The sequence below is a fragment of the Macaca nemestrina genome, unplaced genomic scaffold, assembly GCF_043159975.1.
Source record: "Macaca nemestrina isolate mMacNem1 unplaced genomic scaffold, mMacNem.hap1 Scaffold_151, whole genome shotgun sequence".
Classification (NCBI taxonomy): domain Eukaryota; kingdom Metazoa; phylum Chordata; class Mammalia; order Primates; family Cercopithecidae; genus Macaca; species Macaca nemestrina.
The window spans coordinates 58,451-75,639 of NW_027257634.1; the positions used below are offsets into that span (position 1 = coordinate 58,451).

The window sequence follows — 17,189 nt, forward strand, 5'->3', positions numbered from 1 at the left end:
GCTGTGACTTCAGAGGTGCTGTTGCCTCAGGAAGAGGAGCTAGATGCAGAGAGGATAAATGACCACAGGTGTGACCACCGCCGTCCTTGCCGCGGTACGGGGGCCTTTGTATGGGGCCCTTTGTGAGCTGAGTTATGAACCAGATGAAGGCTGTGCAGGCGTGTGAGAATCCAGGCCAGACTCGACGGGTGGAGGCTTGGCAGAGGTGAGGGGCCAGACAGCCTCGCTAAATGTGCAGTGGCTCACTGCAGACAGTGCCCATCAGTCGCCGGACAGACCGGCTTGAACTTCAGCCCCCATGGCAGCTGCCTTTACCTGTCTGCCTCCACCTTCTGAGGCCTAGAGGCGTCGCAAATGTGTGGTTTTTAAACAGATTTGGATGAGTTGTTTTCTGCACAACACACTTTGACAGACGGAGGCTGGTTCTCCACAGTGGCCCCAGGGACTTGGCAGGGACTGGTGGGACAGAGCCTCAGAGCACAGCACCAGCTCCCTGGGAGAAGACGGTGCCCGTGGGACGGAAGAAAGAAGAGGCACACAGTGCTGAGGCGTGAACTCTAGTTTGCTCTTAGACATGACACACATGCCTTCTGGAAGTTTGCATGAAGCACTGCTAAAGCCACCAGTGCGGATAGGTCCTTAGATCAGGAGACCCAGAACACAGTTGTATTTGAAATCCTTCACATGCTGCAGTCTCTTCAAAGAGGACTACAAGTCATCTCTAATAACGTTGTAAAATTAATTTTTTATTAAATGCCATGGCTTTTTTTTTTTTTTTTTTTTTTTGTGGGGTAGGGCCGGTGTGTGACAGTAAAACAACAGACGCAGTGACACAGCTGGTGGGTGTTGGCTCTGGGCCCCAGTTGGGCAGTTGTATGAAAAGAAACCGAAAAGTCTCTACAGTGGTATGAACCGAAACACCTGGATTATGTGTTTTCATGTATTTGACATAAATGTGCACATTTGTACGCTAAACGCACATTTTTCTATATGTAATAAAATTCACACCTTTAAATAGTTAACATATATTTTATTTTAGGACCTCCCCCACGATGTGAGGACTAATAGCCACCCCCTCTCCCCCCCGAATATTAAGAGCCACATCGCAGGGCGGTGAGGCACCCCTCGCGAGGTGGGGACTAATCGCCACCCCCTCTCCCCCTCTGGCTATTAGGAGTCACCTCGCAGGGGGGTGAGGCACCCCCACAAGGTGGGGACTAATAGCCACCCCTTCTCCTCCCGCTGGCTATTAGGGGCCATGGTGGACTCACAGCCTGTTTATGATATTGTGAGTAATATCATCTCCCTCTCTGGAAATTATGAACTCTTTCACAGATGGGTGTATACCCTCAGTGTGTACACCGTCAGAGGGTGTACACCCGTCTGTATTGGGAGTAATATCCTCTTCCTCCCTGAATGTTAAGAAGAATATCCCAGGACTGTTTGTACTCCCTGCATTATTGGGTGTCATATCTTCCTCTCCCACGTGGAAATTAGAAACAATATCACTGGGGGCATGTACACCTTCTGTAATATTTAAAGTAATATCATCCCCTTCCCTCCAGGATCATGGGAACAATATCCCTGGGGAGTGTACACTTTCTGCCATATATGTCATAATATCATCCCTCCCGCCTTGAAACATTATGAAGGACCATCTCACACGGGGTGTACAACCCTTGGTGCGATATTGGGAATGCAATTATTCTCTTTTCCCCCGGCATATTTGGAAAAATATCAGAGTGAGTGTACCCCTCCTGCCATATGAGGATTACTATCCTCTTCTTCCTTTCTGGATATTAGAAAGAATATCACACGTGGGTTTGCACTTTCTTCGATATCTGGAGTCATGTCATCCTCTCTTGTTTTGAATGGCAAGAACAGTACCTTGGGGGGGATGTACACACCCTGTCATATTGGGAGTAATATTGCACTCTCCCCTCCTTGATAATTAGGAACAACATCCCATGCTCTCTGTCCCTGGATATTAAGAACAACATCACAGGTAGGTGTACACCCCCTGCGGTATTAGGAGTAATATGATTAATTATTAAACATCCATGATCGATATTAACAATTATCAATGATACTATTAATAGGATACTGTTATGGATAATTATTTTAAATATATGATTATGCATGCTTAAAATAATTGCTAATATTGTTATTTTATTACCAGCATCACTTAATATTGATTTAAGTAACAATTGCTGATATCATTATTTTATTAGTAGTGATATTACTACTGATTATTAATGCTAATCGTTAACATTTTTAACTATTTTACTATCTTTATTGTGATTATTAATGTCGATGATTACTCTTAATTTTTCTTATATTTATTAATATTAATAATTAATAGACTTGTTCCTGATATCCAGCGGGGAGGGGATGATATCACTCCCAATATCGAAGAAAGTGTACACCCCACTATGATGTTATTCCTAACAGCCAGGGGGTAGAGGATGACATTATTGAAACTATGGCAGTGGGTGTACCTCCCTTCGGTCGTCTTGTTCCTTATATCCTGGGTGGGAGAGGATGATACAACTCCCAATATCGAAGGGGGCGTAGACCTCCCCCGTGATATTGTCCCTAACATCCAAAGGTGGAGAGGATGATATTTCTTCTGATTTTACAGGGGGTGTACACCACCCCTATGATATGGTTCCTAATATCCAGGGGGCGAGAGGATGATATTAGTCTCCATATTGCAGGAGGTGTACACTCCCTAGTGATATTGTTCCTAGTATCCAGGGAGGGAGAGGACGATATCACTCCCAGTATCGCAGGGGGTGTACACCTCCTTGTGATATGGTTCCCTATATCCTGGGAGGGAGACGATGATACTAGTGGCAAAATCGCAGAGGGTGTACACACCCACTGTGATATTGTTCCAAATATCCAGAGGGAGAGAAAATGATATGACTCCCAATATCACAGGGGGTGTACATCCTCCTGTGATATTGTTTCTTATATTCAGGGGGAGAGGATGATATTACTCCCAATATCGCAGAGGTTGTACACACCTCCTGCGATATTGTTCCTAATATCCCGAAGGGGAGAGCATATTACTCTCAATATGGCAGTGGGTGGTACACCTCCATTGTAATATTGTTCTTAATATCCATGATGGGAGAGGATATGACTCCCAATATCGCAAGAAATGTACGGCCGCCTGTGATAGAGTTCCTAACATCTAGGTGGGGAGAGGATGATATTACTGCCCATATCGCAAGAGTTGTAAAACCCCTTCGATATTTTGCATACAGTCCTGAGGGGAGAGGATATTATTCCCGATAGCGGAGAAGGTATACACCCCCCTGTGACACTATGCTTAATATCCGCATTGGGAGACGATGACGTTACACCCAATATCACAGGGGATGTACACCCACCCTGGGATATTGTTCCTTATATTGAGAGGGGGAGAAGATGCTATTGCTCCCAGTGACGCAGGGGCTGTGGCTGTACACCCCTCCTGTGATATTGTTCTTAATATCCTAGGGAAGAGAGGATGGTACTACACCCAATATCTCATGGGCTGTACGGTGTCCGCTCAGAGATGTGTGGGGCTCTCTTACACAAGTAACTCCTTCTCTAACTTTAGCCACATGCTGGTCATCCAGGGGCCTCCTAAAATCCAGGAGTATAAAAACCAGTGGAATTTCTGAGAACCAAAGATGGCGCATGGCTCTGGTTGGGCTGCCACAGGCAGTTTTGTGAAAAGACAGAGATGTATTTCTCATAGTCCTGGAGTCTGGAGGTCCAAGGTCAAGGTGGGTTCAGGACTGGCTCCTCCTAAGGCATCTCTCCTTGACTGTCAGATGGCATCTTCTCTTGTGTCCTCGTGCGGTTGTCCCTCAATAGATGTCTGTGTCCTGATCTCTTCTTACAAGGGCATCAGTTCTAATGACTTCGTTACCTTCATCACCTCTTTAAAAGGCCTATCTCCACATACAGACACATTCTGAGGTCCTTGGTTAGGACTACAACCTGGGAATATTGGGGTATGCAATTAAACCTGAAGCAGATGGGGTCTTATAACCTGTGTCACCCAAGCTCATGCCAGAGCCCCATGAGGAAGCCCCAGGTCCCCCCTTTGATATGGTTTAGCTGTGTCCCCACCAAAATCCCGTCTTAAATTCTCATGTGTTGTGGGAGGATGGAAGTGATAATTTGACAGCAGAGAAGACAGTTGCTGCCAGGGAGGGGAGAGGGGACTCCAGACCTCCGAAGGTTGGAGGGTCCCAGGCCCTGGGCAGAGCAGGCAGCCCCACCCCTGTGACACCCCTGAGGATGGCTCAGGAGTCGGAAAAGGTGGAATCATATGTAGAGGCTGGTTGGGGAGATAGGAAGTTGTTGAATGAGTTTTTAAATGTTTCCATCAAAATTCTTACTGCACCCTTGGTGTTGGTGGGGACCAGTGGCTTCTCCATGTGCCTGGCTTCTTCCTGGCTCTGACTCTGGGAGCCTGGCCTGGCCTAGGGCTGCTGGTTGGATTCATTGCTGGCAGCAGGTAGAAGGTGGAGGAGGGAGAGGAGCTGTCCTCAGTCCTCTCTTACTCATGCCTGTCCACGTTAGCAGCCCCTCCCCAGGCATCACTTGCCCATAATCTGGGGAGTGCTATTCTCACTTCCCTTGGGCCCTGCCCACCGATCTCCAAAGAATCCCGTCAGTGACTCCTTTTAATCACCTCTTTGCCTGTGACAAAGTCTTCTGGGACCTCCTGACTGATACAAGGGGAAGCCTGGCTATCTGTGCAACTTGTAAAAGTGAAGTGAGTCATTCACACTGGCGTGTATCTACAAGTCACACAGCTTTGCAACTGGAGTGACTTTAAGCTCATCTAACCAAACCTTCCATGACAGATGAGGACACCCAGAATCATAGGATAGAAGTGACTTGCTCCCATCTGGGTCCGCCACGCTGAGACTCAAGCGCAGAGTCTAGCAAAGCACACTTCGTCCTCCCTTAGAAGGAAGATCCTACCCGCACGGCTTACCTCCAGCTACCCTAGGTCCCCCCACTCTCCCTTAGAGGGAAGTTCCTGCCAGCATGGCTCACCTCTACCTACTCTAGGTCTCCCCCACCCTCCCTTAGAAGGAAGGTCCTGCCAGTATGGCTCACCTCCACGTACCCTAGGTCTCCCCACCCTCCCTTAGAAGGAAGGTCCTGCCAGCATGGCTCACCTCCACCTACTCTGGGTTTCTCCCAACCTCCCTTAGAAGGAAGGTCTTAGAAGGCAGCACGGTTCACCCTCTCCTAACCTAGGTCTCCCCCACCCTCAGAGGGGAGTCTTTGGGTCAGTCACAAGACTACTCCGGACATCTGTAAGAACAAATGGTTTCCAGCACAGTCCTTTCCTGGGGTCTGCATTTTCCCTCTGGGATGCTTGGAAGTTGAAGGGGTCAGGCAATTCAAGTTCTCCCTGGTATCTCAGGGGCCACTGACACACAGGAAAATGTGCTGCTCTGCTCGCTGTTTGACTTTGATGGATGCAAATTTGTTCTAAATGAGCCTGACATTCATTAGCATGTAAACATATGTTACTGGTGGCGGCTCGCAGGGCCACATGCTGATGGATTTTATGGGCTGCCCCCGCCGGACATCACCAGGCTGCCTGGGTCTGTGCTGCTTCTGGCTGGGTCTGTGCTGCTTCTGGCTAAGGCTCCAGATGTTTTGGTGCACTGTGAAGTAGACATTTTCGCTACAGGGTTATGTTTTTTTCCAAAAAAGAAACACAGACAAATCTGTGAAAAGAACTTGAGTTTATGCGCCGATCTACTGGAAGGAGACTCTTAGAATGTCAGCTGCTCAGTGTCTGCTTTGACTCCCGGGCAGTTCTCTCTGTCCTGTGGCTCAGATTCTATGGGGCTGAATTATACATTTGATTCCAGTTCTGCTCAATATTTCCCCACAAGTAGTGCTGTGGATGCGACTGATGCCTTTAGAGATATCTGCAGCAGGAACAGTGCAGAGAATACAACACGCCATGCTAAAATATTTTGAGCTGAAAGCAATTAAGAAGCGCTCTGGCCTTCCCTCTAGTTTCTGAAAAGCACACAACATAATCATATTATACAAAGACAAAAGTGCCCTTTCTCCCCTCTCTGCCAGAAAGGACGCAGCTCAATCTCTGTAGACAACTTCAGACCCTTATTCAGGAAACAGCACCAGAGGAATTTACACAAAAATCTATCATTTATTGGCCTTCCCACAATTTGTTGCCCCCAATGACCCAAAGTCCTTTTACTTTGTCTTGGCACTTCTAGAAACATTTATTATCCTTGTTGAAGATGTTATATAAAAGAAAGGTCTGAGCTGTCTCTTTGAGATTCCCTCATTCCCTGTGTATCTCTCATGTATATATGAAATATACATGCTAATAAACCTCCGCTTGCTTTTTTGGGGGTTCATCTGTCTTTTGTTATAGGAACCCCAACCAATGAAGCTAAGATGGGTGGAAGAAAAGATTACATTTTTCTCCCCTGTAGTAGCATTATTCTAGCAATAGCATTATTATTATTTTTTTTTTGGTAGATTTCTGTTGAATACACACACACACACACACACACACACACACACACACACACACACACAGAGCAATGTAAAAAGAAAGAAGTGTGGGGAGTTCTGATGAAATTTTAGGTCCCAGAGATACCTAAATATGTTGAGAAGTTGTCTTTAAACATTGATTTTTTTCCCACATTTATTCTCATATTTTTGATATTTTTTTCTTCTGAGATACCATTTCTAGATTGTTTTCTCTACATTTCCTTGCAAGTCCGAGAGAGTATGCTGGTTAGTAGTGTGTCCAATGCACTACCTCTGTCCTTGTCAGTAAAGAAATGTAGAAATTGAGAGGGATGTGAGAGTCACGCTACACAGAGATGGAAACACAGATAGGAGGTAAGTAAAAACACGTGAAAACCCAGCATTTCTGGAACTCTCACCTACTCCTGTGCCGATATTCATCCTTCAGCTCTGCCTCCGTTCTTCCTTTCTTTTCTCATGCTATGGGGTCTGCTTTGGAGACGTTATCTACTTTCATTCTTCCAAAGTCAAGCTTCTAGCTTTGGTTGGAACTGCAGACCCATTTACTCATTCAGCAAATACTTTCTAAGCACATGGATAGTCACTGAGAATACCGTGGTTCACCAACATGACCGTGGCCCCTGCTCTCACGAACCTGCAGCCTGATGGGGAGAATGGGCACTAATAAGACAATCACTCTAATGGGTTTCTGATGAAGAATTCAGGAAAGCACACCAAAGAAAGGGAAGCGGGGTTCTCTAAATTTATGCTGTAAAAGAATCTGGCGTATCTTGGGATGAGAGGTAGAAAACCGATGCATTCTGGAAGGTATGATCCCCTTGCAGTCTGGAGAGAAGTAGAGGTTGATTGTTGAGGGCGGTGGAGTGTAGGGACACCACGGTCTAAACAGAGATGGGGGTGCTGCAGAATGCCTCTTGCAGCAGGAAACAGGCACGTGCAAGGAAGTAAGCACGGGAGAAAGTGGCACAAGACAAGAATGAAGGCAGGCAGGCAGGGGCTGGGAGATGATGGTAGATGCTTTATTCTCTTAATAACAGCAACAGGATGCTGTTGAAAGCACTTGAGGGAGGTGGGGAAGTGGGTATGACATGTTTTGTGTTTGTAAAATTATCACATTGTCTTACCAAACTATACTCCCTATTTTTTAAATTTTACTTTAAGTTCTTGGATACATGTGCAGGTCTATTACATAGGTATACATGTGCCATGGTGGTTTGCTGCCCCTGTCAACCCATCATCTAGGTTTTAAGCCCTGCATGCATGAGGTATTTGTCCTAATGCTCTCCCTCCTCTTGCCTCCAACCCCCAACAGGCCCCCGTGTGTGTCGTTCCCCTCCCCGTGTCCATGTGATCTCATTGTTCAACTCCCACTTATGAGTGAGAGCATGTGGTGTTTGGTTTTCTGTTCCTCTTTTAGTTTAGTTTGCTGAGAATGATGGCTTCCAGCTTCATCCATGTCCCTGCAAAGGACAGGAACCCATTCTTTTTTATGGTTGCATAGTATTCCGTGGTATATACGTGCCACATTTTGTGTATCCAGTGTATCATTGATGGGCACGAGATATCCTCTTAACATGTGATCCAGCTATTGCACTGTTCAGTATTTATCCAAAGGAGTTGAAAACTTGTGTTCACAGAAAAACCTGCACACGGACATTTATAGAAGCTTTAATCATAATTGCTAATTTTATTGCAGCTTTATTCATAATTGCTCAAACTTGGAGGCAACGAAGAAACCAAAATGTTCTTCACTAGGTGAGTGGATAAATAACCTGTGATATATCCAAACAATGGCATATTCTTCAGCACTGAAAGGAAGTGAGCTGTCAAGCCATGAAAAGACACTTAGGAACTTTAAACATGCACGGCTACACAAAAGAGACCCATCAGAAAAGACTAAAGGACATTCAGAAAAAGGCCAGACTATGGAGTGAAACTATCCGTGGTTCCCAGGTGTTGGGAAGAGGGAGAGATGATGAGGTGGAACATGGAAATTTTTAGGATTTTAGTGCAACTGCTCTGTACGATGCTATCATGGTGGATACATGTCATGACACCTTTGTTCAAACCCATAGAACCAGCACCAAGACGGAGCCCTCATGTAAACTGTGGACTCTGGGTGACAATATGTCAACGTCGGTTCTTCAATTGTTACAAACGCTCCCTCTGGGCAGGAGAGTTTTTAGTGGGGGAGGCTGTGCACGTGGGGGAAGGGAAGGCATATAGAAGGACTCTCTGCACCTTTCCCTCAATTTTTCTGTGAAGGTGAAACTGCCTAAAAGATAGTGTATTTTTTAAAAATAAAGGAAAAAAAGGAAACAAAAAGTCCTCACGAAAATCAAATGAGAAAATGATCACACTGGGTGCTTCAGGTCAAAATGGAAGAACAGGGGCTGTATTTACCATCCCACCTGATGACTTTTTCCTCACTGCTTTTCAGCATTTTTTTGGAGTCTAGTCAGTGCAATAAGGCAAGTTAAAATATATAAAATGCACCCTTATTAGAAAAGATTTAAAACTATCTGGATCTGCAGGTGACGTGATCACCTGTGTGGAAAATCTCCTGAAATCACAAAAAGCCACTAAAACTAATAATAATAAATTACTTACTAATAAGTGAGTTTGGAAAGCTTGCAAGATACAAGCTAAACACATAAGCAATATCTCTTTATACACTGGCAAAGAAATAATTGGAAATGGAAATTTACAAAGCAATATTATAGCACATCAAAACATGAAATACCTCAGACTAAATCTGACAAAAGATGTGTAAGATCTATACACTGAAAAGCAGGCAGTGATGTTGAAATAAATTAAAGAACTAAATAAATGAAGTGATATATTGTGTCCATGGATCAGCAGGCTCAATATTGTTAAGATGTCAGTTCTGCGCTTGTGGATCAGAGGTTTAATGCAATTCCAATCAAAATCACAGCATGATTTTTATTTTTATTTTTATTTTTCAGTAGAAATGAACTAGCGGATTCCAAAATGTGTCTGGAAATTTAAAGAACCCAACAGAGCTAAGACAACTTGGAATAAAACGGTGGAGGACTTACCTGAACTACCAAGATAGTGTGGTATTGGTATAATAAGAGAAAACTGGGTTAATGAAACCTCCTAGAGGGTCTAGTAATAATCTCACAAACATGTTACATATACGTAGTAGATTTTTGAATAAAGGTTCAAAGACATCAAATTAGAGAAAGGACGATAATGATAGAAGGATTAAATACCGTAGGCCAAAAAGAGAAAAAAGAGCTCCTGTTAAATATCTTCACATTGTTGTCACTCATGCAATTCAATTCACATTTTGTGTGTCTAAAAGTTGAGCAGACTTCTTCATTCTCTTTCCCCAATTCACTCCACAGAGATGCTGATGTCTTTCAGTGGAACTTGGAAGTTTGCTCTTCTTCTTAAAATGACTCTCTTAGATACTGTTTATGCAAGAAGTTGTGGGACTGTAACTTACAAATACTGTTCTAAACCTTGGAATCACACGTTCCCCTTTTTCTCTACTTATCGTTTCTAGTAAGTTTCCCATTTCCTCTTTCTCCTTCATATTTACACTGCATTCCTTTTAGTTCAGGCTTTTGTTACCCCACTTGATCTCTTGATGTGGTCACCTGAATGCCCTTCGTGTCCCAGCCTCCTGGAATCCTTCCTTCATGACCCTGCAGAACTGCCCTCCAGACCCGCAGGTGTGACCCGGAATCAAGGATCTCAAAGCCGAGTGGGATCTGAGAGGCTATCTAGACCAATCCTCCATTACAGACGTAAACCTTTTGATGACTTCACTTCAGAGCCCAAAATATTTGCACTGCAGGCAGAATCACCTAAATCACTTAATGTGATGTTCAGTCTTCCCGTGGTATCTTCCTCTCTGCATCTCCCTACTTTCGGTCAGCCATTTCTCACTCATGACACCGAACCCTTCATTCACATCACATTATTGTTCTTCTCCACACACACACACACACACACTTGTTTTCTGCCTGGGTTTTTTGTTATATTATTCCCTCTGCTGGAACTACCATTTTCCAAGATCTGACTACAGAATTTTAACGTATTCCTCAGAATGACTCACATATCACATATTCGACCAAATGGCTGCAGATTCTGTCACCTCCTCTCTTGTCCTATGGCAACATGGAGACTCTTCTTCTCTTAGCCAATAGGATTTATCATGGTCCTTCTTTATCTTAACAATAGTTTAGCAGGACTGAGAACTGGGAAGTAGATTTTTCTCCCAGGGGTGAGCACTGTCTTAGTTTAGCAGATCTCCCTGGGTCTCCACTCTGGTTGTAGAAAAGCAGCCCATAGGGCATGGTGGGGAGGAGAAGAAGGGGAATTAAGCTGTGGTGCATGAAGATGGACAGTTGTGACCCGTACTCCGGGGTTGGGAGTTGAGGCCACTAGGAAGGAGAAGCTGTAAGGATGAAGACGAGGCATAAAAAGTGATGCAGGCCGGGTACGGTGACTCATGCCTGTAATCCCAACACTTTGGGAAGCCAACGTGGATGGATCACGAGGTCAAGAGTTCAAGACCCGTCTGACCAATATTGTGAAACCCTGTCTCTACCAAAAATACAAAAATTAGCTCGGTGTGGTGGCACATACCTGTAGTCCAGCTACGCGGGAGGCTGAGGCAGGAGAATCACTTGAACCCAGGAGATGGAGGTTGCAGTGAGCCAAGATCATGACACTGCACTCCAGCCTGAGTGACAGAGCGAGACTCCATCTCAGAGAAAAGAAGTGATGCATAGTAACAAGACTGCCCGAGGAGAAAAGGAAATCAGCAACCTTCTCCAGGGTGGGATAGCTGAAGACCCTTTAAGAACAAAGGTGTCTACTTTCCTTCTTAGGATGCTCTATCGTGATTTAATGAACCCCTCACAATCTACTGTATTCAGTATTTGGCATGAGTCAATTTAGGGGAATTCTAGAAAACATAGCTGGCTGTTATCAGGTTAATGTAGATTGGGAGGAAGGGAAAAACCCCAGGAGCCACGTAGGAAGGACAATACGTGAAAACAGAAGAAACTTGGAGTCAGTTCACCCTTCAAACAAAATCCAGTTTCCAGAAGACATTGTGAGGGCTGCTGGGTCTTCCTCACCTGCAGATGGGGGATTCCAGATACTTATACTTGAATCTCACAGGATGGGGTGATCACCACCTGCTCTCAAATGGGATGAGTTACAATATCTTCTATCGGGAGGCAGTAAATAAGAGGTTAGGTACACGTCTGTAGTCATCACAATTCTGTCAAGATTGCTATTTTTACTTCCATGTCATAGATGGAGAGCATGATGCTTGTGGAAATGATTTGCTCAGGGTCTCACCATCAAAAGTGGCAGAGGAAAGATTCCAACATGTTTTAAAAGCTGCAAACTGAGCCGACTCCCATCCATGCTGTCATACCGACTGAGATTTCAATCCTCCTGAAGGCAGGAAACTTATTCCATTTGCTTTTATACTCTCCATAACACTAATGAGCAAGTTTTGCTCAAAGTAACACGGAATATTTTGCTGACTCAAGGGGTAAGAGAAGAGACTTAAATGACACCATCACAAGTCAACATTCAAGGAACAGAGACATTTAGCATTAGCTGTCTCAGTCAAATCAACAAACATGCACATTTATCCTTTACATGGGAGTAAGACAGCAAACACAATTGAAAAAATGAGCCAAGTGTAAAAAAAATGTGTCACAAAGGGATGGATTTAGACAGGAGAGCAGTGAAGTAGGTTATAAAATGGTCAGCATAATCCATTTTAATGAATTATTAGCTGAAACATGCAAAGCATTTAGGATTTCTGGGAGAAGTGTACAAACACACCAAATGTTTGTCCGACATTTTCTTCACTGCTTCTGTCTTTCCACAGGGCTAGAGATGATGTTGACCAACGGCCTTGGGAGGAGAGGTTGCAGCTGAGCCCACACCCTCTCAAACTCCTTCAGACTGTTTCTGTTTTTGTAGACTACTTTACCATTAACAACAAATCCTAAGATTTAATCAGTACAGCAGTCATTGGCCAGAGTTCAAATTTCTGATTTGAAGGAATCTGCACTCTGCCTGCCAGGATCGACTATTAATGGCTTCGTCCAGAGAGGAGCTATGTCTTTGCTCACTACAGAACAGTATTGAGGCTTCGAAAGGGGTATTTTGCTGGTCACCTCCTGGTCATCCTTCTGCTCACCAAGAGCAGATACTGTTCTCAGCCCCTTACATTTACAAGGTCGTTTAATTCTCACATAGCCCTTTCAGATAGATGCGACTATTACCCCCCTTTTACAGAGGAGGAAACCGAGAGGCAGAGGACATAGGTGAATTGTCCCAGATCACAGAGCTGGCTATGGAGCTGGGACTTGCACCCGGCCAGCCTGGCTCCAGAGTTCACTGCCCTCCTCCTGTACAGCACGTGTGACCTGCAGTAATCACCGCCCAAACAGGCAGGCACTGCGGATAGCCAAGCACACCTCTTCCGACTTCAGCACGGAGGAAGGTTCGTTTTCATTCTGGTGTTCAGCTCAGTTAGGACTGTTTTTATCACAAGGACGCACAACCCAGAAAGCTCAGTCACGTGCCGTTGCCTTCTACGGTCATGGTTTTCTACTTTTTGGCCCCATTTTCCTGAGGACTTGGCCTGCTGGGACGTGAATGATGCGTTACTACTGTAGAGACAGAGGTTCAGGTCTAGTGGCACAAACAGCGACAGACCCCATGAAAATGCGGGCGCGGCCCCTCCATCCCAACAGCCTGGATGGCTGCTCCATTCTGCTCCCATCACACACGTCCCCACCCAGCCACGCCCCTTCTCCTTTTCCCTACTGGATTCATCAAATCAAACCTCACTGTCCTTGGCAAATGTACAATTAATTTACTTACTGCCCAGAACAAAAGCGCACTTCCAGTTAACATGACACCCCTGCTGTAATAGAACAGCCTTAATTCAGACATGATGCAGGAGGGCCGTCCTGGAATCGGCAGCTGTTTTCTGGGGAAAGCCTCTGTCCCACCTGAGTCCCACCTGAGCCCGACACTTGTGCCACACTATCCCCATGGTGTCTGAAAGCTCCATGAAGACAGGGTCACTCTGACCCCTTCACACCCACAACGCCAAAGAGGAGCAGGTGTTCAGGAAAAGTCTCCTGCTAGTGCTGAAGACAGGAATACTTCCTCGTGGTGCCCAGAATGTCAGGAGAAAACAAAGCACCATGTGGACACCTTCCAGGTGAATTTTGGAACGACTGTACCGCATGCCAGTCATCCTTTTACAGAACAAAACCAATACCGGAAAACATGTGTCGCCCGCAGAGAGATGGTCCGTTTGACGGCTTACAAACACACCTACGTTACACTGAATTTGCCTCAAGCCACCGTCTCTGTGCTAATGTAAAAAGTCTCCATAATTAACTACTAGCCTTTTTCATCTGGTGCTTTTTAACAAGCAAGACAGTCCTGTAACACTCAGGCATTGTTGAAAACGTCAAATGGAAGCCTAGAAACCTCTTCCGTGCAGCTTCACTGCAAAGTATTTTGACGTGAGCCAAATCGTGCTATTCCTACATCTCCACAGGAAACTCAAGGCTTCATCAAGGAAATGCAGCATGATTTCTGCTAGGCACAGAAATTGTTGGGGGGGGGGGGCATGAGGTTGAGGGAACATTACATAGAAACCAACCCCGATAATCACCTGCATGAGAGCCACACTGGCCGGCAAGCCCCGGTCGGCTCAGTCTCCGCACAATCACAGGCGTGAGTCCTGGAGGGCAGACACCTGGCACTGCTGACCACCCCAAGGTCGTGGCCTCTGCCCCTTCTCTGCTGCCCATCAGTTCCAAGCTTCTGGCAACACCGCCTGCTGCCCCCACTGCCTCATCGACTCTTCGTGAAAAGCAAATGTTGCCAGGATAGCTTATGAGTACATTTGCCAGGAAAGCAGCTCCGATTGACGCTGAAACCCCCTTCTCACACCCCTGGCAGCTCCCTTGCCCCCGATGTGCACATGCTTGCAGCTCTGACCTTGCTCAGTGTCCACACAGGCTCTGTCCCCTGGAGAGCCAAAGGCAGACTCAATGTTGAGTCAGAAATACACAAAGAGGGTGACGATTGCGAACTGCCTGCCCCCCAAAACACAGGTTGAAATCCTCACCCTCAATGTGATGCTGTCAGGAGGTCTTTGGGAGGTGATGAGTTCCTCAGGCTGGAGACCCTTAAATGGGATTTGTGCCTCACAAAGGGGTCCAGCAAATCCCTCACCCTCCCATTGTATCAGGGCCAGAGAGAAGGTATGTGCCAACCAGGAAGGAGCCCACACCAGAACCCACCCAATAGCACCCTGATCCTGCCTTCCAGCCTCTAGAACTGTGAGAAACAAATTCCTGTTGTTCATAAGCCACTCAGTCAATGGTGTTTCGTTACAGCAGCCTGAGCTGCCTGAGATGACGATGCTCACCGTCCTAAAGAAAAGGCTACTCCCCTCTCCCAGAAAGAGGGGTTTAATTAAAATCCCTGTCTCTCCTCGCGGCCACCACAGATCTCACTTCCCCACCCCAAAAGCCAGCAGTTGCTAGGATTAAAGGAAAATGAGGATTGTTTTAGACCAGCCCCTCCATATCGGTCTGAAGCCTGTAACTTTGCCCACTTCCACGGTGGCCGTGTCACTGCATTGCCCATGTCAGCTCTGTGTCTGCACCGGGTCCCAGGCTCTGCACAGACTCCTCTAGCTGGCCATCCAGCACAGCCATTTCCCCTTCTGCATTGCAGGCTGTCCTTTGATATCGAACTCCCACCTTTCTGCAACCCAAGGCCTTCCGATCCAGACATTCGGGGTAAGCTCAGCCATGTACTGGAGTCGTTGACTCAGGTAACCCAGGCCCAAGACGTTGGCACCAACCGTCTACTGGCTGTGGGATCTGCATAGCTACTAGCTGCCCCAGCCACACCAGGGCCCGGGAGGGGAGGCAGAGGAACCTGTGAAGCTGCCAACAGCCATATGGGAACAGGGGCCCCTGGAAGGAGGAGGATGCTATGGCAGGAAATTCAGAGACAGAAACAAAGAGCCGCAGGGCTGGACAGGTCATGGCCAAAGCCTACACTGCTGAATTTTCCAGGTTTCTGAACTCAATCGCTGACCCACACAGCACATGTTTCCTGAGTGCTGACCCCACGTGGCATTGGATACGGCAATAAAGCAGGACTCCCACCTCCCCCTTCCCCAACACATACACAGGGCCTCCGTCCTGGCGGGAAATCAGGCCTGGGCGCCCAGCTGGCACAGCGAGCCTGGGAAGGGGGCCGTTTCAGACGGACAGTGGGTGCAGCCTTGCCAAAGCCCAGCAGTCACCTGCACTGCCACAGCCAGGCTGAGTCCAGATCAGCCGCACAGAAACCTGACCCGCTCAAGGGCACGGCTAAGCTCATCAGGGACAGACACCGTCTCCTGCTCATCTCCAACACTTTCTCTGCATGTCTAGTTACACACGGACAACGCAGTCTCAGAAGCACATCAGGCCTCCCCCTGCTCCTCTCTGTGGTACCACTGATGGGGAGGGGCCGGTATGGCCGCGAGGTCGCATACCCACAGCCATACCACGCAGGCCTTCGACGATTATTTCTGCCAAAGAACCCTGCTGCGGCTTGGAGCACACCATGGTGGGCGGGAAGCTCCACCCGGAGAAACAGCCATGCTTCTCCCCAGAGCCAACGGAGGGCACCCCCGACCCTGCATTCAGCAGATTGCTTACATTCTGGAAAACATCTGGGTTAATGGGGAACAGTAAAATGAAAAGGTCACACTAGAAAGGTTAGAAGGCTGTGTGAAGTCTCAGGAGGTCCAAAGGTTTCTGAACCAAGACTGCTGCGGTCAACGAGCTTACAGGAAAAGTTTCCACACGGGCCTTCAACAAGCAACACTCAGCAGGGAGGAGCCACGTTCTGCGCAGAACCTCAGAACCAGAACATCGGACACCACAAAGTCACATCAGAGCCAACAGCAACTGAAATACAGCGCTCTCCTAAGATGTGTGCGTCACCTGCAGAAAGTCACCACACATTAAGATGGGGGAAGAAAAGGATAAGGTTAGAAACAAATTTGAAGTAATTTCTGCATACGTAAAATTTCTACTTCCACTGGTTTTCTTTCTGGGAGTAACAACTTTTACATGAGATGCACATCCCCGTTGGAAGGAGTTTGGGTTTTCTGTGGGCAGAGTCAAGGGCTCTCCAAGAAATGTGAACTTTTTCTCACTCACTGAGCCGCGTGCCCTGAGGCCGTCCTGGCCTGCCTGAGCACCTCCCTGCTCTGCCTCCAGCCAGCTCCTTCCAGCACTCACCCCGCTGCTCCCAGAGCCTGCACTGGCCCAGGATCTCCTCTTCTGCTGCTGTCAATGTTCCACTTTAGGGCAAATAAGTTGGAAACTAGAAAGTTATAAAACCCCTTGACTTTTTAAAAATTTGTCTTCTCAGAAAACAATACTAATTCTACTTCCATGGTTTAATATGTTGCCCCCATCTGCATGTTCATGGATATGTGTTTTTATATATTTTTTTTAAATCAGTACTTCTAAAAGTATGCACTGTTGCTACATTCAGTTCAATTACATTTGATGTAAGAAGTTTTAATT

The 17,189-nt window shown here is 46.4% G+C and overlaps 1 protein-coding gene and 1 long non-coding RNA gene across 13 annotated transcripts in view; one reads left to right on the forward strand and one right to left on the reverse strand.

Annotated features, from left to right (window-relative positions):
• Window positions 1-7,035, reverse strand: part of LOC139361301 (uncharacterized) — a 26,346-nt gene extending 19,311 nt beyond the window's left edge. The window contains exon 1 of the long non-coding RNA XR_011618844.1: window positions 6,957-7,035. This is a non-coding gene — a long non-coding RNA (uncharacterized lncRNA). The remainder of the gene's footprint in view (window positions 1-6,956) is intronic.
• Window positions 1-17,189, forward strand: part of LOC139361300 (disco-interacting protein 2 homolog C-like) — a 56,299-nt gene that overhangs the window by 19,114 nt on the left and 19,996 nt on the right. The window contains exons 4-5 of one of the 12 annotated variants that reach the window (XM_071089918.1): window positions 6,761-6,912; window positions 8,255-17,122. The exons of 5 other annotated variants lie outside the window; for them this stretch is intronic. In XM_071089918.1, coding sequence (XP_070946019.1) covers window positions 6,761-6,864 — 104 coding nt within the window. In that variant the 3' untranslated portion in view covers window positions 6,865-6,912; window positions 8,255-17,122. Of the gene's footprint in view, window positions 1-1,955; window positions 17,123-17,189 lie in introns of those variants that run through there. 6 more of the 12 variants (XM_071089922.1, XM_071089923.1, XM_071089919.1 and 3 more) reach the window with 6 other exon arrangements.